General features: G+C 46.1%; 1 protein-coding gene across 1 annotated transcript in view; it reads right to left on the bottom strand.

Moving 5' to 3' along the window:
- Positions 1 to 7,774: 7,774 nt before the first annotated feature.
- Positions 7,775 to 23,326, bottom strand: part of zeb1b (zinc finger E-box binding homeobox 1b) — a 49,015-nt gene continuing 33,463 nt past the window's right edge. Inside the window, 9 exon segments of the mRNA XM_034559805.1 lie at positions 7,775 to 10,688; positions 10,690 to 10,901; positions 10,904 to 10,963; positions 11,638 to 11,818; positions 13,333 to 15,029; positions 15,454 to 15,559; positions 16,099 to 16,301; positions 17,431 to 17,592; positions 22,050 to 22,205. Of these exon segments, the coding sequence (XP_034415696.1) occupies positions 10,560 to 10,688; positions 10,690 to 10,901; positions 10,904 to 10,963; positions 11,638 to 11,818; positions 13,333 to 15,029; positions 15,454 to 15,559; positions 16,099 to 16,301; positions 17,431 to 17,592; positions 22,050 to 22,205 (2,906 nt within the window). The 3' untranslated portion in view covers positions 7,775 to 10,559.

Genomic DNA, 23,326 nt, shown 5'->3' with positions numbered 1-23,326 from the left:
GAACACCCACCACTGACCATCAATGGTGCTGTCATAGAGAGAGTGAGCAGCACCAAATTCCTGGGGGTGGACATCAGTGAAGACCTCTCCTGGACAGCCAACACAACATCCCTGGCAAAGAAAGCACAGAGGCGCCTCTACTTCCTCCGGAAGCTGAGGAAGGCAAGAACCCCCCCCACCCATCATGTGCACCTTTTACCGTGGCACCATTGAGAGCATCCTGACCAACTGCATCACTGTGTGGGGCGGAAGCTGCACTGACTACAACAGGAAAGCCCTGCAGCGCATAGTGAACGCAGCTGGACGCATCATCGGTGCCTCACTCCCCCCCCTCCCCTCCCTGCAGGACATATATAACATCCGCCTCACCCGCAAAGTGACCATGATTGTGAGCGACTCCTGCCACCCCTCACACGGTCTCTTCAGCCTCCTGCCCTCTGGGAGGAGATACCGGAGCCTCCGGGCTCGCACCACCAGACTGTCAAACAGCTTCATCCACCAGGCTGTCAGGAAGCTGAACTCTCTCCCCACTCTCCCACTCCTAAAGTAGACTCATATGTCAAATGCTGCTTTATATATTGTTTACATGTTCTTTGTTGTTGTTGTTAACTGTTTGCACTTTATTACTTTTATTTATTATTATTATTACTACAATTACTTTATGTTGGACAGGAGAGAAACGTACTTTCAGATCTTCTGTATGTTTGCACAAATGGAAGAAGTGACAATAAAGCTAACTTTGAACTTTGAATATTAAAATCTCCTACAATAATAACCGTATCACTTTTAAGGACTAAACTTGATAAACACTCAAATTCAGATATAAATTCTGAATATGGACCTGGTGGCCGGTACAGTATAACAAATAGGATTGGCTGTAATGTTTTACAGGTTGGATGTGAAAGACTAAGAACAAGGCTTTCAAATGAGTTGTAGTTTAATTTAGGTTTAGGATTCATTAATAGGCTTGAGTCAAGGATGGCTGCTACTCCACCTCCTCGGCCAGTGCCTCGAGGAATGTGAGTATTAATATGACTTGGAGGAGTTGATTCATTTAGGCTGACATATTCTTCATGGCTTAGCGAGGTTTCAGTAAGACACAATAAATCAATGTGATTGTCTGATATTAAATCATTTACTAATACAGCTTTAGATGACAGAGATCTAATATTTAGGAGTCCACATTTAATTCTCTTGTTTTGTTGCACTATTGAAATAGTGATGTTAACCTGTATGAGGTTATTTTGTATGACTCCTCTTCTGGTTACTTTTGATTTAATTCATTTAAGTGGCCGTGGGACAGACACAGTCTCTATAGAGTTAAGGTTAAGGGTGAGTAACTGCTCGAATGGAAGTGCAGAGAAGGGTGGAAGACTACAACTCTGCTTCTGCTTCCTGATCTGAACTCTGGGTCATGGATTAAGTCCGCTAATCAACTTCGCCATGTTTGCAGAAATGAGACGCGCTCCATCCCAAGTGGGATGAATGCCGTCTCGACTCATCAGATCAGGCTTTCCCCAGAAAATCTGCCAGTTATCTATGTAGCCCACATTGTTTGCTGGGCACCACCTGGACAACCAGCGGTTGAATGACGACATGCGGCTATACATGTCATCATTGATCAGATTGGGGAGAGGGCCAGAGAAAACTACGGTGTCCGACATTGTCTTGGCATAAGTACACACCGATTCCACATAAACTTTAGTGACCTCCGACCGCCGCAGTTGGGAGTCATTACCGCCGGCGTGTATTATAATCTTACTGTAACTACGCTCATCTTTAGCCAGCAGTTTTAAACAAGATTCAATGTCGCCCGCTCTGGCCCCCGGGATGCATATGACTTTGGTCCCTGGCTTCGCTATCTTCACGTTTCTGACTATGGAGCTACCTATAACCAGAGTGGGTTTCTCAGCGGGTGCGTCGCTGAGTGGGGAAAACTGGTTCGAAACGTGAAGAGGTTGATGGTGCTCAGTGGGCTTCTGTTTAGACTTAAAACCCCTTCGAACAGTCACCCAGCCATCCGGCTGCTCGGGGGCTGCCGGGGGACAGCTAACAGAGGCTAATGCTAAAGGCTCCGAACCAGCTATGGGGGGAGGCGGGCTAACTAGCGTAACTGTCTGAGCTTCGATGGTGCGGAGCCGTGTAGAGCGATGCGTTCAAAAGTTAATCAGACAGGTTTATAGTTTTATAGCTGGAGATGTTCATCTGTGTATGTGTAGCTTCTAATTTTTCATTGAAAATAATAAATGTTTGTGTTGCCAAAAGCGTGTATAGATTTCTACTGTGCAGCCTGCAGCATCAAGTGATATTATCTAAACCATCGTCTCTGATAGTCATCATAAAAAGTTGCATTCATGTTGTTGATTATTTAATGTCCTTTTGATTATTTATTACATTACCTGTATGTTTTGAATTACTGCACGCAGCAACTTATTTTTTCTTTATCAACTGATAAGCAAGAAATGTGTTCAAAGAAATCTCAATGTTGCTGGCATTGTACTGATGTGTGACACAATCAATACCATAAACCTTTCCACAAGACAACAAGTTTATTACCTCCAGGTGAACAAGTTAATTTTCTAATAATTGGCTTCACAGCAGAAAAAACAAAATCACAGCTAAAACATTAACTGTGAGTGCTGTTTGCAGTTTCTAGCCTTAAGCTACTGTAACGGTAATGTTACACACCGAGAATATTAGTCCAGAACTTCAGAATACCTAAAGCTACATTTAAGGAGCTTGTTTGTCTTCTTTGTTGGTTTTCAGAGTAAAGAAATGAGGTGTTGGGGGCGGAGCAACAGCAGACTGGACGAGGACGTCGAGGTGGGAGAGGTGGACCTGAAAAACACACTACTTCCTTTTTTACCGTCCTTAAAACATATAGTACAGTATTTAATAAAGTTTGAAGAAATGCTCAAATAATATTTGCTTTAGCAAAAAAATATAATATAGCATGTCATACCATAGTAAGCTATATAAAATGTATGCCATAACAACAGCATAATAAATGTCATTGTATGTTATGTAAAAAAATTGTATGTTATGTAAAAAAAATAATAATAATAATAATACATTTGTTTTATAAGGCGCCTTTCAAGGCACTCAAGGTCGCCGTACAACATATTTAAAAATCTGACAAAAAATAAAACCTTTTTCTGCTATATTAAGCCATGGCAATTTTTAATGACATTTGACAACATACGATACATATGTGTTACGACGCATGACGCTATGGCATTATGGCGATGCTTTGTGTTTTCATGGCTCTGCTTCTCTCAGATCGTCAGCTGTTGAGTCACACCTGAGCTCCTTCATGCAGCTCGTTCTCTGCTGACTCGGCTGCATTTTGGTTTTGTTTGTTTTACCTTTGCACATGCTTACATAACTGATTACTCACTTTCCACGTGGTTTGTTAAATGATTGTTATTGTTTAAATAAATGTGCTAATGTATTACTTTAACTTGTGTGCTCTCCTTTTTTGGTTGAAACAAGACTTTACTATGACTTCATTATGACTTAAAAAAAAAAAAAGATCTAGGACTTTTCATAACTTTATTTCCACATACATACCATGGCTTTTTTAAAGGATTTTTTACGACATACTACAATTACTGTTTTGTATGACTTTTCGACATGCTCTCTAATGACTTTGGACATATTATACTCTGACTTGTTGTCAACATGCTTTTGGCATATAGGATTTTTTTTTTTTTGCACATGTTTTTTTTTTTCTGACTGTGTTATACATATTATAGTGTGACCTTTTGGACATACTATACAATGGATTTTTATGACTTATATGAAACATTTGTGGATTCAAAGTGTATGCTAGGTACCAATCAATATCAATATCCCGAACAAGTCCCTCCCTAGCTCACTGAATGTATCATGGGCACTTTAAAACATTATAACGAATGGGTTCTAAATTCATATGAGAATTAGAGCTTGGTCTCGTTATTTACATTTTCTTTTAAAAAGGCCTCAAATCTCAGCGAATCAGAAACCCTGTAACAGCCAAAGGCATCAGGTTAAATACAGCCTCCAATCAGCAGGCCCGAAGGGAGGAGGATATTTAGAGAGGACATTTGCCACTGCAGACTCTCACTAAGTGAACGACTCGAAGACGGTGAGATGTGGTCCTTGTAGCATGCGGGCCTTTCAGGACAAAAAGGTGAACATTTAAAGTGTAAAGAGATGTCACACCTTTTTTTATGGGCTTATCCACTGACCTCCAGCAACCAATCAAGTGGCAGGTTTGAAGATGACATTTGAAGGTCCAGACGGGACAATGGGATTACACACACACACACACACACACACACACGGGACAGGAGAAATAGATATTTGCGTGTGTGTGTGTTCATGCATGCTTTCCTCTACGTGTGGGAGGACCAAAGCATACAAGAGTGGGTAGTTGGGTGGAGGTGTGTTACTTTCAACTGAGTGCAGTATGTGTGCATGTGTGTGTGTGTGCAGGCAGGTGGGTGGTAGCTTTTCAAAGAGCAGAGCATTTAATTGAATTCTGTGCAGCTCCTTGTTATTCTAGTCCTGACTGAGAGCCTCCTCGTGTTGTCCCAGCAGTGTGGGAGGGCCGGCCCTACCTGCAAACACTGGGGTTTTTTTGCACTCCGTATGTGTGTGTGTGTGTGTGTGTGTGTTTGTGTGTGTGTGTGTGTGTGTGTGTGTGTGTGTGTGTGTGTGTGTGTGTGTGTGTGTGTGGAGTCAGGGGTTGTGAGGTGATTGTGGTTGCGCTGGTGTTTTTCTAGTGCAACTCGAGTCCCGATGTGGTAACGAGGAGGGGAAGTGGTGAAAGTCAGCCTGAACCTCACCCTGAAAGAAAGCATGAAAGTGCCAGAGCATTAGTACTAAATATCTTTATGTCGGGGGGGGGGGGGGGTGCAGAGTTAGAGAATGTGTTTTGAGAATGCGTTCACGTGAAGCTATCGCCTTACTGTCCTTATGACAAAGCAACCCAAAGTGCACAGAAGCAGGACAAAACAACACGGCCACTAACACACTGGCTGCGGCTCCAGAGAAGATATAACTAATGAAATGAATAGAGTCTCTGAGCAATTACAAGCTTAAACGATGATGCATAAATTTCATTTATAGATAGATTTCACCGGGGCTTATCTCTGAGAAACACTGTAATAGGATTCAGCTGGCAAGAGAAGGAAGACGTGTGTGTGTGTGTGTGTGTGTGCGCGCTAGGGAGAAGTGAAGCTACATTTGTGATTGAGGTGATTGGTTAAAAAGGTGACCAGGACTGCGGGTAATGAATCCCGGCAAAAACAAGGACACCTAAAACCTTCGTGGATCTCGACATGAGTTAACGATTGGCTTCATATTACTGAAGCTGAAGGGTAATTCTCCAGGGAGCTGTTTATGGTACGAGCTAAATACAGCACAATGACAATCCAATCAAACCTTTGGTACACACACACCTGGGGTCCTTTGACCGCTGCAAACACACATGTATGTTTTGAGTGTCGGTTCTTTAAAATCAAAGGAACTAGACGACACCAAAGTGACCGCAGCTTAAAAACCTGTAACGGTATTATCATAAAGCAAGCCAGAGAGGTAGCATATCCATTCATGCTTTTCATAATGAGCAATCTGATTTCCATATTGGGTGGACCGATGGCCTTTTTGCCCCTCGACATCTCCTATCACGTACTTATGTGAAGCGGCATGGAACACGTTGGGTTCCTTGTTATGTTTTCTTGTGTTGTCGTTATTTATTCATTTTTTGTTATGCTTCAAAGCGTCAAAATACACAACACACCATACATTATGTAATGCTTTGAATGCTGGTCGTTGTTGCATCATATGCTTAATTGTGTTTCATGTTAATTGATATTATGTATTCTTTTATCCCAGCTCTGCGTTATGCTACTCTTTGTAACGTGATGTTATGTTATGTAATGTCATAGTGCACATACTGCATGCTGACCAGGCTCCCTAATTATCCACCCGTGTGAAAACGAAATCAATAAGTCCACTGATTGTTGAAGGTTATATCAATTTGTATATATATATATAAATATATTTAAATATATATAGAGAGATATATATAGAGATATTTGTTTTAGTTTATGTGTCTTTCTCCAAATACCAGTAGGAAATGCTGTATGCTTTTATCATGAAGAACTGACATAATTGTTGCTTTGACGTCTCACAGCTTACATGCGTAAATACATATGTATTCACATGCGTATGAGCTTATGCTGACCAGCGGGTTCAAATGGAGCAATTTGTCACATGTGACATATTAAACCCTCCCATTTTACACACACACACCAAAACACACACATAATGTCTCTGTGTACGTTCTGCCATTTAGTGGTTGAGTAAATGAACATGATATTTAAGTGACTGCCATTTCCTGAGAGCAGGATTTTCTTTCCTCCTCCTCCTCCTCCTCCTCCTCCTCCTCCTCCTCCTGCCGGCTTTCCTCTAAATTTCCCCGGGGAGCTTCAGCCCCCCTGAGTTTGGCTCGGTGTCAGAGCCCCAGCAGCCATGATACTTCATCAGGCTTTTTCACCATTATTGCAAGAGCACTCCATATCCTCTTAGCAGTTATAGCTTTTCAATTTTTCCTTTGAAATGCTGAGCCAGCAAAACATATGGCAATATCTTGGCTTCCGCATCGGGGATTGGACTGAAGGCCTGTAAACGGCCCCGCGCCCCCAAAACCCGCCGCCACGGGCAACGTACTCTTTGACCTTTATCCGGAGTCTCCTCGGCCCCCAGTGGAGACGTTGGTAATAGGCACGATTACACCACGCCGTCGGAACAGTTTGACACCCTAATGTTATGGGGTGAGCTGTCCTATAAAGCATTACCCCCCGCCCCCTTTACTCCAAGTGTCTCCGGGAAGACTCCGGTCACATGTACCCCACCAACACATTACCAGCTCAGGTACTTTGAGTCCTGTTCCCCTCATGTGTCCTCCTTCAGACTTCAGACTTTCCTGAAAATGCCCCCCGAAGAAACCCAACAACCCTCTTTCTCCAAAAGAGGGAGTCAGTGCTTCTGGGAAGACACAGAGAGAGAACTATCAAATATGCTCAAGAGCTATTGTATCATTTTCAGCTCCTCAACAGACTATGGATTTTTAGTCCACTCCATTACTAATTAATGCTGGTGGAGGGAGCTGGGGTGGGAGGGGCAGGAGGAGGGGTGGACCCTCATGGAAACCTAATCCGGATCAATAGGGTTGACCTTGGGCTGGATGGAAGGAGTGTTGTGACTGATCTATTGCTGAGGGTTATGTGCACGTCCTCCATTCATAACGGAGTTCAAAAGAGTGGGATGATTTGTTTAGTTTTTGGGGGCTTATTTTCTTTCTTATGATTTAGATGAGAGGGTCAATGTGTGTATGCTAAAGAAGGAGTGTGTGTTAGTGAGCTTTAGGAGGTTATGCTAAGAGTGTGAAAGCATTAAGCTCTGATGACATTGGTTTTACTTTGTCATTGGAAAGTTGGGGACAATTATGTGTGAATAAGCATAAAGTATTATTAAACCAAATGAGGAAATATCAATTGTTTTATATGGTGTGTGGGCTTTGCATTAACACATATAAACATTATATCATATCATATTAACATTATATTATTATCAATAATTGTATATTGACAATAATCATCTTTCTTTTTACAATTTCAAAGTCGTCCTTTATGGATTTCTGTTCCTATTGTAACGTTAACTTGATTTGTTGCAGTATAAGCAACAATTTAATATTGTGTGATTTAAAAAACTCTCAACAACAATATCATCACAAACCCAGCAGCTTGTAATTGATGTATTTTATTGTGAGATGGGGAGTCATAAAAAAACAAAAACAAAAACAAAAAATAAATCACTATAAAAAAGATGAGGGTGTTAAAACGGGGAAGGGTATATAAAAGTGGGCGTGGTCTTGACACTGACATAAAGTAACAAATTGGCACAAATAAAAACATAAGAACAAATGTCAATATTATTTTGGCTTGGCAAAAAGGACAGTTTGTGTGGTTAAGGGTAATCCTTCAATAAAACAGCACACCACTCATTGCTATTAGACATACGATTAGTTTTCAAAAGTTCAGTAGCTTCATATTAGAGAGGGGAACAAAAACTAACATGAGAATGGATGCACAGAGGTCATAGGTTCCAATTTTCAGGCTTGCAGGGTGCGAGTTGTTGTTTTCTTTTTCCGAGGAAAAACATCATTTTTATTTGTTCTAAAAACACACTTCAGTATGCTGGAGTCTCATATTTCCAGGCTTGTAGTTATTTGCCTTTGTTTTCCATACTAAAATATATTATCGTATTAATACAAACTACAGTCTTGTACACTACATTGTGTAATAAATAACCATAAAGAAATATAAAAAATAAGACACATAAATATAAAAGTTCTCTATGACTAAACAGACATGCCCATCTCCTTGGGGGTGGGGATAATACTGCCATTGCTGAAAACATACAGTACACACAAGGAACCAGAACATAAAACAACATAAGAGACAAAAAAGTAATACTGACAGGTAAAAACATTGTTGAATTAAACTCCTGGGATTCATATTTGCCTACATTTTGTTACCTGAAGAGACATCTGAGCGTTTCATGGTCAAGTGCACTGAATGAGCTTTGAAAAGGCAGGACACAGTTAGCAATTACAAATCATACTTCATCATTCATTTGAACGCATGTGCATCTGAACTTTTAGCTGCTCAGATTAGAAACAAAAAGCAACTTTTCTAACATCTAGAATTCATGAATAGACCGAACTCTTCTCTCGGTATGGTGGCGAGCTAAAGTCCACAGTATTTCGGCTTATTGGTTGATCAATACCGGATCATAGCTGCTGAGCTTCAACAGCAATATTCAATGGCACTTTTGATATGCATGTTTCTCTTGTTTAGTTTGATTTGTTTTTGCATATGGCTCGGAGTAGGGGGTCAGACAGTTAGCTTGATCATCTTTCTGCGCGCTCTGAACACTTAAAGCAGTAGTTTAAGAACACATTTAAAGACGATACCCTTATTGGCTTTCTGGGGGAGAATCAGATGGGAAAAATGGACACTTCACACTTATGGGTCTGTAAATATGCAGCTAAAGCCAGGAGATGATGAGCCACGTTAGCTAGCCTGCCTCTGTCTGGAAGTCAGAAATAGTCCAGCATGCATTGCTGGACTGGAGTGTGGAACAGTAGATGAGCAGGAAATAAGTGCTAGCTTTTAGCAGTGTTAGATTAGCTCAAGCTAGCTTGTTTCCCTCTGCTCTGGTCCTCATATAAAGCTAAACTTAGCTAAGCCAGGATCAACTAAGCTAAGCTAAACTAAGCCATGTTAGCAGCTGCTGGCTGTAGCCATATATTACCAGACAGACATGTGGGTTCTTTGCATTCAACTCTCCTCAAGAAAATAACTGGGTTTATTTCCCAAAATGTCAAACTATTAACTATAAAACACTGGTCTTTGACAACAATGAGTCTGAAAAGAAGTCAATGACTGAAGAGACCGCTCTCCATTGTTATTCTTCTTAAGGCTCACAATCCAATCAAACGCAACCGTAAAGCTAACATCTGCTAGCGCGGTGGATCAGGTGCGGTAATACTGAAGGTGGACAACTCAACTGCTCAATCCATCGGTAAACCAAGCCACTTGTAGTGCACAGGTTTGTCTTATTTTCCTTCCAACTTAATAAAATACTGACTTTTTTTTTGTTCATTGGCAATAAAAAGGTATAGAAATATCTCCCAACTGTACAACTTTTAAAGGTTAAAATATGAGTGATAAAATTAGTAACACTGATAAAAAGAAATGGCCCAAGGTGTTTTAGTAATAAAACATTATCTAAAACGTCTCGGCTCTAGCTTCCAAAGTCTGTATAATGCATTTCCTTCGTTTGTTAAAATTTGTATTCGTCTTCATCTTTTTCTTTACAAATTGATTTTTTTTTTTTCGGACAGCGAGAAAAACGCGGAAAAAAGTCACCAGAATTATTTTCAGGCACACCTGGATTCTACACAGTAGTGAACTGAAACGAACTGTCAGAGTGACGGACATCATCTCCTGCGTTCTTCCTCGCACGGGGGGGAGGAATCTGATTTGTGTCTGGTGGAGGAGTCGGATTTCTCCTTCAGTCAGTATCTCCTTTCTCCTGCAGCGTCTGGTTCAGCTCTCCAGAAACCCTGTCTGTTTTCACCTCCACTCTTCTCTGTGACCTCCTCTGCTTCCCCCTCTTCCGTCACCCCTTCCTCTGCATCCATCGCCTCTTCTTCCTCCTTCTGGCTTCCTCCTCTTCCTGAATGCTACCGAGCACCTCCTCCCTCCTTGAGTCAGCCTCCTCGTTTTCCTCCTCGTCTTCCTCTTTTCTCCACCATTGCTGTCTTCTTCTCCTCCTCTACTCCTCCCTCTACCAATTCTCTCTCAGTCTCCATTCTCATTGCTCTCCTCTCCTCTTCCCTCCACCAATACTCTCTCCGTCTCCTCCTCATTCCTCTCCTCCTCCCCTTCTCCCGCCTCCAATACTTTTTCCATCTCTTCTTCATTCTCTGATCCTCCTCCTCCTCATCCCCCTCCTTCGTCCCCTATCTGCACCACCTGGATGTCATCCATGTCCACCGCGGCCTCCTCCTCGCTCTCCTCGTCCTCCCTCGCACTGCTCCCCCGCTCGTCCAGGTCCAGCTGGGAGGGCGCCAGGAGCCGCTCCAGCCTGCTCAGTGCCTCCATCTCGGCCCGGGCCTCGCTGTCCCTCAGGGCTCTCCCGGCCTTCGCCTTGGCCCTGTGTCTCCTTCTTGCAGTAGGAGTAGCGGTGGTTCATGTGCTGGGAGTAGGAGCCCGAGTGCGAGAAGCGCTTGCCGCACTTGTCACACTGGTACGGCTTCTCCCCCGAGTGGAGACGCATGTGTCGATTAAGTGGTGCTTGTGTTTGAAGGCCTTGCTGCAGATGCCGCACTCGTGAGGTCGCTTCCCTGCAGGGGAAGGAGACAAGGAAGTATGCTCAACATTTAGGAAAACGCTGTTGAGTTAAGGAGGCACAGACATGGGAGGCAGACAATAAACACTCCAGCACCAATATGCCGTTGCGGGAAGGCTGAGAGGCCTGTAACGGTATCTATCATCAGTGTATCCAAGGACGGCCATTTCAAAACAATACAACAGAATCACTGCGATTGTGCTCGCAAACTTTCAAGGAAACTTTATCCAGGCAGGGAACCGTTTTTTTTCATCTAGGCATGAGGTCATTTGGAGCTGAAAACTACGGTTGCAAGCCAGGTATGAAGAGTAAGAAAAAAAAACAAACGCCTCTGAGAGCGTTGACCCGCACTTGGCCGCGGAATCATCGTCAACCCGGAGCAATCCAAATCACTACCAGAGCTCGCCTGTTGCAACATGCGGTGCTTCACATGAGAAGCTGGCAGTGCAGAGTGGCGGAAAGAAATTCTCAGACCTCTTCTGCGCGTGTTGAGTAATACCTGCTGGAATGGAGGTGGTCCACCCTTCTTTACGCTGCAGCTCAAATCCCCCTTTCACTCGCACTCTGACTCATTTTTCCCAAAAACTCACAGGGAGTGTTGGTGAGACAAGTTCTAGTTCTGCTGGGGATTTTCTTTTTTGTGTGTTTGGGTGCGAGCCTCGTATTTACCCGTGTGTTCGTATTTGTGTCTCAGCAGTGAGCTGCTCTTCTGGAAGATCTTGTCGCACAGGTCGCACGCGTACATGCCGCCGTCCGTCTTCTTCATCTTCTTCCGCGCGGGGCCCGAGTCCGAGTCGTTCTGCTCCTCCACGGTGGACACGCCCTCTGAGCCCGTGTCCGGCTTCTCCTCCTGGGAGATGTGAGAAATCACAGATGTAGTCCAAATGTTTTGACGACGAATGACTCAGAAATGTACCGATGCTAATGAACAACTTGTGTGTGATATGCCGTGTCATATCCTACTTAAAGCTCTTTTCGAAAGTAAAATCTCTCCGAATTTTCAGATTATGGGTGAGCAATCTTTTCCTTGGCCCCAGACACAATGCACCCAGTTCACTTACAAGCACACGTACAGTTCTCTGCTGTCCCCGGGCTGGTAAAGCTCATCTACTGATGCAGCGGAAGAGGATGTGCGGCAATATTAAGGAGATGATATATACACAGAGCTCTTTCGTTTTACAAGGCAGGTCTATGCCAATCCACTTAACACGGAAGTATAATACAACAACAATAAATCAATGAGGCAGGCAAAGGTGTGCCGTTTAAACAGATTCCAGCAGATCAATAGGGGCTCTGCAGTAAAGTGCAGCCTCATGTCCTCTGGGTGACAGCCCGGGAAGATCACTCACACACCCGGAGAGATCTACATCCATCTTTAGGCATCTGCACAATGAAGAACTGTTCAGGGCTATCATTTTCATTTTTTACAAAGGGCTGAATTCTGACATTTCTATATATGACTTATTGATTACATTTTGGACGGTTTCACACTATCTATCATGTCCTGGTGGATTTTGAACAATGAGAAGTAATGATCTGGACTGAGGGGGTTTGACTGATCGCTCCCAGGGAGGCAAAAAGACAACTTGATTCCAAACCACTTGCTTCTTAAAATGGCTACCGGATTAGTCACTGAACTCTTTCCTGCATTATCTGCTGTCAACTAGTTGCTGAGTGAAGCCGTTTGCTGTAGCCGACCCAAATCCAGCATTACCGTAGTGTAAAGAGCGACTGTACGGTCAGACCTGTGCCAATGAAACCAGAGTAACAAAACCTCTGAAATGCTGGTGAGGCAAATAAAGCTCTGAGCATTTAAAAATAACATCCTCCCTTGTATATAGCGGCTGAAGAGTGCGAACAGGTTGAATCAAAGTAATAAGATGGTGTGCTTGTAAGCTTTCTTGGCAAGAGACAGATGAGAAGATTGATACCACTCTCCTGTCTGTACAGTAAATATAAAGCTACTTAATTTAGCTTAGCACACAACAGCTAGCCTGGCTCTGTCCAAAGGTCATTCATTCTGCTGACCAGCAGCTCTAAATCTGTCTGACTAACAAGCTATACTTTGTTTGGAGTACCCACTGATTGCCAAGTAATCTTAAATGAATCCAGCAGGCTAAAACAAAATGGCCATAAACTCCATAAAACTACAATATGTTTTTTTACTGCTCTTTTTGTGTGGATCAAAAAATTTAATTATTTTGTGAGCTTTGGAGATGCTTGCTGTTTCCCACTGTGTTCCGTCTTTGTGCTAAGCTACATGTAGGCTAACTGACTGCTGTCTGCAGCTTGATGTTGAGCATTCAAATATGAGAGTAGTATCACAAATGTCAAACTATGCATTTAACAAGGATGATAGCGCACCTTCACTCCGTTGAGGTGGATGATTTCCTGCATCTCGGTCCCAGCAGGGCTGCTTGCTGTAGTGGTATAGGTGTAAGCCAGCTGGGGGATCAGGATAGTCTGTTTGTTGTTAGTGGCGAGTGCCCGTAGGCATTGCATTGTGGTCACAATGTCGACGGATTTGGCACCTGGCTGGCTGGCGTACAGTGCGATGGGGCTGACGCCCATGGCTGAGAGTGGCGATGCCTCTTTCTTTGTGCAAGTTAAGTTTAGGGGTTCATCTGCATTGGTAGAGCCAGAGGAAAGGGAGGGGTAAACGCGGGCTATAGCCACCACTCTCTCCGCCTCCTCTCTGGCGAGCTTTGGCAGCGACAGGTCTAGGGGTCCCTCAGTGCTCTGGGGTGGTGGGGCTGGAACGGGACCGGCAGCTGTCAGATTTAGTGGTGAAGGAGTAGCCGGCATGCTGTGAGTGCCGTTGACCTCGTCTGGGGTGGCTTCTGTCGGGCTGCCCTGAGACCCGGAAGGGCTCATATTGGCCGTGTCCTTCCCTGGGACCAGAGACACCTCACAGGTGTCCTCCTCCTCAGAGGGAGGTGTTGGGGCACCCAGTGATATCTGACCCTCCTGCATTTTGTCAAACCACTTCTTAACCACATGGATTGGCAAGCTGACCGAGTCAGAGATCTTTGCCAGCTCGTCCTTGGTGGGCTCTGCATTTAAGGCAAAGTAGGCCTTGAGCAGGGACAAGAGGTTCTTGGGCTGGTTACAGAGTCTTCCCTCTGACAGCAAGGCAGCGACAGCAGACTCAGACATATCCAGGTCCGCTCCGTTCAGCCGGAGACCGTCCTTCTTGCAGTGCTTGAGGGCATGGAGTGCTTCCAGCCCACCAGGACAGTTATCACACAGGAGACAAGTTTTAGTGGTCTTTTCCTCTTTTTCTTTAGTTTCATTGGGCCTGGCTCCTCTGATGGTTAGATCCTCAGGGAGTTTCTGGGACTTGAAGTTGTCAGTGGTGGTCTGGCCTGGTGAGGTGGGCTCAGGTTCTTTCTTCAGGTTATGGGCCATGAGTTGGCCCTGGTTGGGGTCCAAACTGTAGTTTATAATGATTTTTGCATTTCCATCCTGACCCACAATGGGCAGACTGATGGCTGAGATGAGTTGCTGCTGTCCGGGATGGAGCATTCCAGTGGTTAACCCAGAGTTCATCTGCACCTGACCTTTGGCGTTGCTTTCCAGGACCTGGCGAATGACGTTACCGTCCACCGCCACTTTGAGGGCATTCTGCAGGTCTGCCAGGTTGATGCTGATGGGAGACATCAGCCCCACCGTGGGCAGAACCACGGCCTGCACTGTGCCCTGCAGAGGAGCTGCACCACCTCCATTGAAAACCCCACCGTTCATGGCGGCCATGGCTGAGGATGTTATCAACGTCGGCTTATACTCGTAGTCCACTGGCTCCGTCTTGATCTGATTGAGGGGCAGCTGCTCCTGCAGGGGCTTGCTGTGCTCCAGCTTCTCCCTGATCTGGGTGCGGAGGACCGAGGGCGACGTGGGCAGCACCGGCAACGGACCCTGGGTCTGGGTTTTGGCGTTCCCCAAGCGCGGTCTGCCGTTGACTGAGATGACGCTGATGCACTTCTTACTGCTGATGTGGGAGCTGTATGAGCCCGAGTGGGAGAAGCGCTTCTTGCAGTTAGAGCACTCGTAGGGTTTCTCTCCTGAATAAAATGTGTACAACAGAGAGAGAAAGGAAGGGAGGGGGAGACAGATTTCCATTAGTGAATGAAGCTAAATGAGCACACTAGGCTATGAGCAGTGCGGTAGGAAAAAGCTCTAATGCATTTCAATGATGCTTAAATGCTGATGTAATGGCACCGTTGGGAAAGGCCCCTCTCTAATTGCTGTCCCATAACGCCAAAAGAAACACAATCATGGCACATTAAGGAAGAGCACACAATAAAGGATACCTAAAGACAGGGAATTGGCCAAAACATAAATAAAACATAAATATTGGTTCAATGGAAATATCTGTGGCCAACAGAGAATCGTGGCAAAGACGTGTACAGTATCACGTGCACGCACACCCATACACACACACATACGGGCGGAATGCTGCCATGGTGACAGGGGTTGTCCACTCACCGCTGTGGATGCGTAGGTGCTCCTTCAGATGGTGCTTGTATTTAAATGCTTTGCCACATTCAGTGCACTTGAATTTACGATTGCCTCCCGACTGTGTGATGTGTCTCTGTCAGACGAGGAGAGATGGGGGGACGTTCAGCGGGATGCACCATGAAAACACAACCTTTGAACTGCTGCTAATTAACGTTGCAGTGTCATTAATCAATCGGGGGGCAAAAGTTCATGTTTATTTATCGTGTTTGGGAGCGAGCTGCTGGAGACAAGCTTCCGTGTAGGTTTGCATAATTTAGGATCACTTTGTCGGTGCGTAATTACCACCGTGCGATACTGAAACCTTCTGGCCAACCGATCCAGCTGCGCTGACTATTGCCGTATAAGTGAAGCATATACATATCAGAATATTAAACAGAGTATCTGTCGTACAAAGCATACAAATATAGACTTGTACTTAGTAGTAGGGAGTAGGATTAGAAAGTATCTAGTGAACATTTTATTTTATTTTCCACTTACAACTTAATAACAACACTAAGATAAGAAAATCAAAATAAAATCACAAGAACATTCCAATATACCTGAAAGTTAAGAGTTTTCAGTTTAACCAGTAACGGTGTTTTATCAGTATCCAGCTGTTGTTGTTCTTCTCACCTGATCCCGTCCGCCCTTGTGGACCGTCATGTGCCGTTCCAGCTGAGCGCGGTATGCAAAGCTGTAGCTGCACTCGGGGCAGTTGAAGCTCTCATCCGTCTTCTCGTGCCGGTACTTGATGTGCTCCTTCAGGGAGCTGTAACGCTTGTAGCCTCGTGCGCAGTATGGGCAGGTGAGCAGCTGAGAGAACGAATCAGGAGTTCCTGAGTGGAGAAGAAAAAACAAGAGGAGAGTGTTGTAAGGACACATGTGAGAGTGAGGGGGGTTAAAGCACACTCAATCAATAGGGAGGGCTCTTTGATGTTACACAAGGCCTGCCACAGTAACACTCCTCTGTGAGTTCACCAATCACTGAGAGATCCTCCCCCACAGGTAAACAGCACCCAGGTAACCAAATGGATAAACGCTGATTAGTGATCCATAGTAACCGCCTTCCTGTCCTTGTGGAAATAGCGTGCTCGGCTGCCGATGCAGGCCGTAAATAATGATTTTTGTTGTTGCTTTTGTACTTCTTGCCCAGCAATTACAGCTTTCGCACGCCTGAAATTCCGTCATTTGATTGCCCATTGTGTGCTCTGAGCCTTTCAGAAAACACCCACGCATGTAAGGAAAAGTGAGCTGGGTAAACAGTCACCGCCTGCAAAGATCCGAGCTGGGCTGACAGAGGGTCTCGGTTGCCCGGCTCCCACACAGGTGAAGCATTAATTCGTTAACAGGTGATGTATTGGTGAGGGCTTCGGGATGGGAATGCACACACATTATCGCGCAGGTAGCTGTGAGCCAAGAGCTCGCGCAGACGTGACAAAATTTGCTCAGGTGTTGCAGTTTCTCTTCCTCCCCTCTCTCCCTGGGGGCCCTCACCCCCCTCCCTCCTCCTCTGTGGCAGCAGGTAAAAGGCAAAAAAGCCCGGGAGCAATAAAGGGCCCCAGTGTGCCGCACTTAACAAATAGCAGCGTGTGTAATGATGTTGGAGAGTGGTGTTAATAGGGGGGGGGTTAACACCTAAAGGTGAGACGGGGGAGCAGGTAGAGCCGTGCCTTGGGGGGGGGGGGGGGGGGGGGGGGGGGGGAGTAATTACTGAGTAGGTGCAGTAATAGTGTGAGAACTCGGTGACTGTGAGCTCGCGGGTTGATACGGCGGCGTGTGTTTCAGCGTGTGTGTGTGTGTGTGTTATTTAGGAACAATACACCTGGCTTCTGTGTGCACTACTAACAGGGATATGAATGACATTTAAAGCAAACAAAGAAAAATGGTCTTGCTAAAAGTGTTCTCTTAGTTCTTAGTTTGGATTCCATGAATGTGCTGTGAACCCTTTGGGGTGATGTCCCCTACCGTTCTCGTCGTGGATGCCGGCGTCAGGCGTGCCCTGGCGCTGCAGCTCATCCTCCGGGGCCTCTGGGTAGATGACGGCCGTGTCCCCTTGCTGCAGCATCTCCTCCACGAGGGCGTCCGTGCTCCCGTCGTCCTCAGCGTCCGACGTGCAATCCTCCTTCACTGCGGAGGGGACGAACATACGCAAGGAATAACAAGTGTCATCGATCAAGCCCGTTATTTCCATTCGTATGTATGTTTTTCCATCGATGCGGGCAGCGTGTATGAAACCCTAACCTCTGTAATGTTATAATCCAATAATGCCACTGTCATTATAGCTAAATTGGATCTTACAGTCCGGGCCCTTGATCATGACATGTTCACCAGCCTGGAATGAGGCATGTGGCGCCAAAGGGAGGGGGGAGGAAAAAAGAAAACATCCTGAATGCTGTTGTTCACAATAGGATGAGAAAACTAATTAGCATCAAAAGCCACAGGCTACTGTATGAGCATCGAGCTCTTTGTTAGAAACTGAATGGCAAGCTTCTTTTCACAATGTTAGGTAAGGTGCTTGTTGAGACTGCGACTGATAATTAGGTGATGAATCTTGTCCTGATGTATTGCGGCGGATAGATATAATGCAGCAAGGGATGCGTGCACACATGCTACCACACACACACACATGCGCGCACGCTCTCTGGAGAGGCTTGGCCTTCAGACTGTGCTTAATATCACAGCAAATGAGAGTCTGCACGTGGGAGCCGAGCATGTTTGTTTTTTCCCCCTTTTTCTCCTCCACATCACACAAGCCCGGCTAGCTAGCCTAACAAGCACTAATTAGCAGACGGCGGCTTACAGGGAGTGTAACCCGAGGACAGAGTTTTGGATGCGCGGGAAACTTCCTTTCCCCGTTTCTCTCCCAGAACTGCCCTGAAGTGGACACCGGAACCAAGTGCAATGTGTCTGCGATTGAAACCGGGCATCTGCGGATACGTTAGTGCGCCTGTGTGCATCATTACAGAGGATGGTAACGAGGGTGAGCCGTCAGCTAAAAGCAAAGTTAGGCCTTTGTGGTGTTTACCTGATCTGTTTTACAGCGGAGAGAACATTTGTGCTTTGTGAATCTGGTCTGTGTTGAAAGAGAGAAAAGGGGAGAGAGAGAGAGCGAGAGCTGTGTTCTCCTCGGAGACGGGAACAGGTGTAGCGCTTCCTGACTCAACGGCGCACAGTGAATACCAGTGCTCTTACACACAGCCCTGCTCCGGCTTCCTCTGGTGCACCTAAACAAAGCAGCGAAACAATATCAGTTGTTTGTTGCTTGGTTTATTGAAGACCATTTAATCTGACATAAGGACATAGTTATATAGGGCCTCTAAATGAGATGCAGAGCATTGCAGCAAACAACTATTACTGTCTGCCTGAGTGTGTTGTAATAGGAGAATCTCTGTGCTTTGTTGTTGTTGACGACATAGCGGCGCGTGATTTTAGTGCATGCTAGCGAGTGTGAGCGCGCACATGGCCGCCCCTCTAAATGGCGCTCTAACGCCGGTTGCGGCTGATAACGCCGTCTCGTGGAAAGCGCAGCACAGCGCCATCCGACTCCCCCTTCAGGTAAACACTGTCAGCTTTGTCAGCACCGGTGGTGCCGTGTTCAGAGCCACGTGGAGGCAATAATGCTCTCAATGCTTCTGCTGGCTGTTGACGAGACGTCGTCGAACACTGTTCCATGTGGGAAAGTGCTGATGTGACTGCGGTGAGCTTCGCTCCACTGCTCAAAGGCAGCATCCAAACACACCTCTAGGCTACTAAATGTTGAGCATGTGTGTGAGTCCCGGTTGGGGGTCTGCGGTGCAAAGGTATGATAAGCTGTTGTCTTCCCTTCTTGTGTGTGTGTGTGTGTGTGTGTGTGTGTGTGTGTGTGAGTGTGTTTCTCTCAGCTCTTTGTTGAGTACAGAGCGAGGCCAGAGAGGCTCTGTGTTATCAGGCTGCTCCCCTGACATGAAACATCACACAGGCCATTTAAGTGCTGACGAAGGGACATGCACGCACCACTGCACAAGTGGAAAATCAGTTTGGAAAAAAACTAACCTGGATAGAAGACCCTGTGAGGCTGAGCAGGACACTCTGTTGTCGACTATTTTTTATTTCCTTTATTTTACACTGTAATCTAACTATAGTACGACAAAATCACCAGACCACCCAATCTCTCCTCTTCTCTTTCCCTCGCTCCTTTCTCATCACTCTCTGCCCACATCTCTGCAACGTGATACAGCGGCATCCCATGTTGCATTTCCTGCCCGGGGCCTGACCTTTGCCCCCCAGCCCCCACCGCTTCCTGTGGTTGTACATCCAGGCCCCGTACGTGGGTTCTCTCTCGGATGGGGGAGACGCACCGGCGATAAGGATTCGCAGCTCAAAACACGCCACAGTCATTAGCGGAGATGTTGCGCTTTATCTCCTAACAACAGGAGGGAAGTCCGAGAACACACATGTGAGGTATTTACTAAATCTACAAGGACTCGCTTATCCTTGGCTTCGTGCGATCAAGTATTTGTGCTTGGTGTCGCTGCTGGAAAATCTCCCCAGTTCTCTGGGTGATTTTTCCTGTCCTGTCCAGAAGGGTGGCTAGTTTTAACATCATGCGATGACATAAGACAGGCAGGAATGTAGGTGTTCCTGTGTGTGTCCCCGATAATTTGATTGTAAGGGACATCATGTGTCATCGCGGCGCGTCAGAGGAGAGCGGTGAGGAAAAAGGTAAGTGCTGTTGATGCGAGAGATGAAGGAGCAAAGTCGCCGCCCAAACACACTCCTCCACTAACAACCAGCTGTAACCAAGCCCTCCTAGGTGACCGCTCTCTCTACATTTCTTTTTTTAAATCACGTGGAGTTACTCAGGCTGCAGTCTACTGCACCAACACTTGGCCGCTTAGGCACTACATAATCATTTAGGAGGGAATGAGTAATGACAGCGAGCATGGGCTGTGATACCATGTAATCAAGAGGAATGATTCAGAACAAGAGGAAGCCAGTGAGAGGGAACAGAGCAGGGAGGAAAGGGGAGATGGCGAAAGCGCCACTGGAAATAAAACGCAGTGTTGGTTGTGGAGTGCGGCCTTCTCAGGAGAAGGGGTGTCAAGGTTTTTTTTGTTTTAATTTGAAGCAAGCTAGGCTATGCCGAGGAGAAGATTAGAGGGTGGGGGTCACTGTACAAGGCTGGGCCCGTGAGACTTCTCCGTTCTCAGGAGGGAAGCCAGCAGAGGGAGGGACCAAGGGAGGAGTGGCTTTGTGTACTTTTATCATCATGTCTGTCTTGTTGTCTGTGTTGATTGTAATGTCGAGATGAATGCCTCACTTTCCATTGCGAAACAAGTCTACCTACGGGTACAAATAAGTAACCTGAACCTGAACAAGAGTTGTTTGTTCACGGGGCCGTGGCTTCGCATGTGTGTGCGTGTGCTCATGAGTGAAGGCCAAAAGAAAAATATGCCTGATCAGGTATAAGTGTGGAGCGCAGCCAGCTCACTGAGCTGTTTCAGTGTAACTCATGCTTGTGAAGTGTTTAATGTTCAAGAGCCCCGGCCAAAACCAATGACATTATTCTTCCTCTATGCGAGGAAGTATGGCTGGAGAGCAGCGCTGAATGCGATGATGCGGCCCGAAACCTTGCCGAAACTGAAACTAAAGATGAGTTGAAACTCGCTGGAGAGGAATACAAAAACAAAATGGAAAGAAAAGAAAAAAAGCTCCCATAACTGAAAGTTTTAATGTCGACATTTCCGCGAACTCGACCTCTTGCTAAATCGACCCCCCCCCCCTAACACCCTAAAATAAATATCCATGTGGCTGAATATATAATCACATTTCATACGGAGCTGTCACAAGTGTTGCACATGCTGTACTTGGCGCAGAGCCCGAAACTAACATGGTTTCTCTCTCACAGAGATTTATGTGAGGTCATGAGAGCGGTGTGGAGGCCTTGGGCCCAGGTCGGAGCATCGACATCCTTCAGCACCTGTTGTTTTGGAGGGTGGGGGGGGGGGGACGTCAGCCCTTCCTGTGGCTCTGATGTCACATCCACGCAGTCCGAGGTAAAAAACGAGTTCACGGTCCCCCCCATTCCAATGCCCACCAGTGCCGTAAAGCTTGGCCCGCTCTCCTGCCTGCGTGGGGCTATTTTCTGTGCTTGAAGGTCTCTCCCTGTGTTGGCATTGTCTATGTTTGATATCGCCCTTCCTGTCCCAGTTGGGAACCCACCGAGTGTAGTACCTGTTTCCTCGCACTCCGCGTTTTTCACAATGAGATAAAAGCCTGGCACTTGAACGTGTCCCGAGGTCAGCGGTGCACTTCTTTACTTAGCCCGCCCGCGTCCGCCAAGGTCAATACGAGGCAGCGGCACTCAAACAACCGATGTCGCCGCAGTAAATAAAAGGGCGGCGTGAGACAGCTCATTTGACGCTCTTATCCTCTTTGGGAGACAAACGGTGGCAGCATCAACAGAGAGAGGAGACACCGGGAGAGTATGCAATACTCGTGGCATGAAGGATCTCGCTGTGCTTTATCTCGATACACAAGAGAACATTTTTGCGGAAACAGTGAATCAAGCGCTGTTATCCCCCACTGCATGATTTTAGGCTCACCTCCATCCCAGCAGCACTCCCTGGGGTGCTTGTCGTCGGGCAGGGTGCTGTCACAGTCGGCCCTGTCTGCCAGACTGCCTTCCTCCTCCGCGATGTGCAGCTTGTCCTCGTCATCCGAGTCCGAGCACGCTTCCACCGCATTGCTGTAGTTAGTTACTGCACGGGGAGACATGGGGGGACAGAGGTTAGGATGACGGGTGTATCTTTAGTCTTGAAAGGAGAGCATTTAGTGTTTTCATCCTTGATGAAGATAACGGGAGGCTATGGACTTCTCGATTGTGAGCACTGAATGTGAAAGGCCACAAGTCAGAGAGGTTAAATATATGTACCGTCATTTAAATGTCAGAAATATTAAAGGAAATGGTTGAAGGGGGAGGGGGATAAGGAGCTCAAAACACCAATTAAACAGACCACGGCCTAACTTCAAGAAATGCGATGAAACTTTAAAGGATCCCTATGGGGGGGGGCGTTAAAAAACACCGCAACTGATGAGTCGGTTGCCTCAATGAAGTAGATGTATGCAACATTCGAATGTTGCATACATCTCACTCAGGATTCCTGAGTGAATCCAAGCTCCAGAAACAGCAATCCGTGTTGCACACACAAACCCCCCCCCCAAAAAAAGACGACACATGCAGCACCAGTGTGTGAGATCATTAGATTGCAGGCTGAAGTGGTGGTGTGTGTGTGTGTGTGTGTGTGTGTGTGTGGGAGTCAGTGTGACCTGGTGGGTTGTGTTATGGGCTGAAGGAGCCAGGAGACAACAGAGACAGCCGGCCCCGCAGAGAGGGTTATTACGGGGAGTAAATTTCCCGACTGTCTGCCTCAGATGTGCGCGAGTGTTTGTTCCCATGTCTTCTTTTGATTTTCCGCCCAGTTCCTTCCACCTCTCAATTCTACCTGTGTTACTTCCACCCACTCTCCTTCCATTTCTAACCCCCCCCTCCATCCCTCTGTTCCACGGAGAAAGCTACAGATCCTCTCGGAGGCCAAATCAATTCTCCAGTGAGAGCAGCCCAGTCAGCAGAGGGCCCGGGCTGCGGCACTGAAACTACCTCTCTCTTTATTGCACATCATACACAATGCGCACACACACACACAAACACACACACACACTGGCAGTACAAAGCACCTGAACATTTTTCTTCAGTCACCCCAACCCCACCCGCCCACTTCTTTCTGAAGTGTTTTTTTTGTGGTTTTGTTGTCGGGAGGAGGCGTATCTGGGAGAATCATGATCCTCAGTTTCAATCAATGAGGATTGTTTCTGTAAGGTC

Source organism: Cyclopterus lumpus, chromosome 20, assembly GCF_009769545.1.
Source record: "Cyclopterus lumpus isolate fCycLum1 chromosome 20, fCycLum1.pri, whole genome shotgun sequence".
Taxonomy (NCBI): Eukaryota; Metazoa; Chordata; class Actinopteri; order Perciformes; family Cyclopteridae; genus Cyclopterus; species Cyclopterus lumpus.
This window is presented reverse-complemented; position numbering and strand designations above follow the sequence as displayed.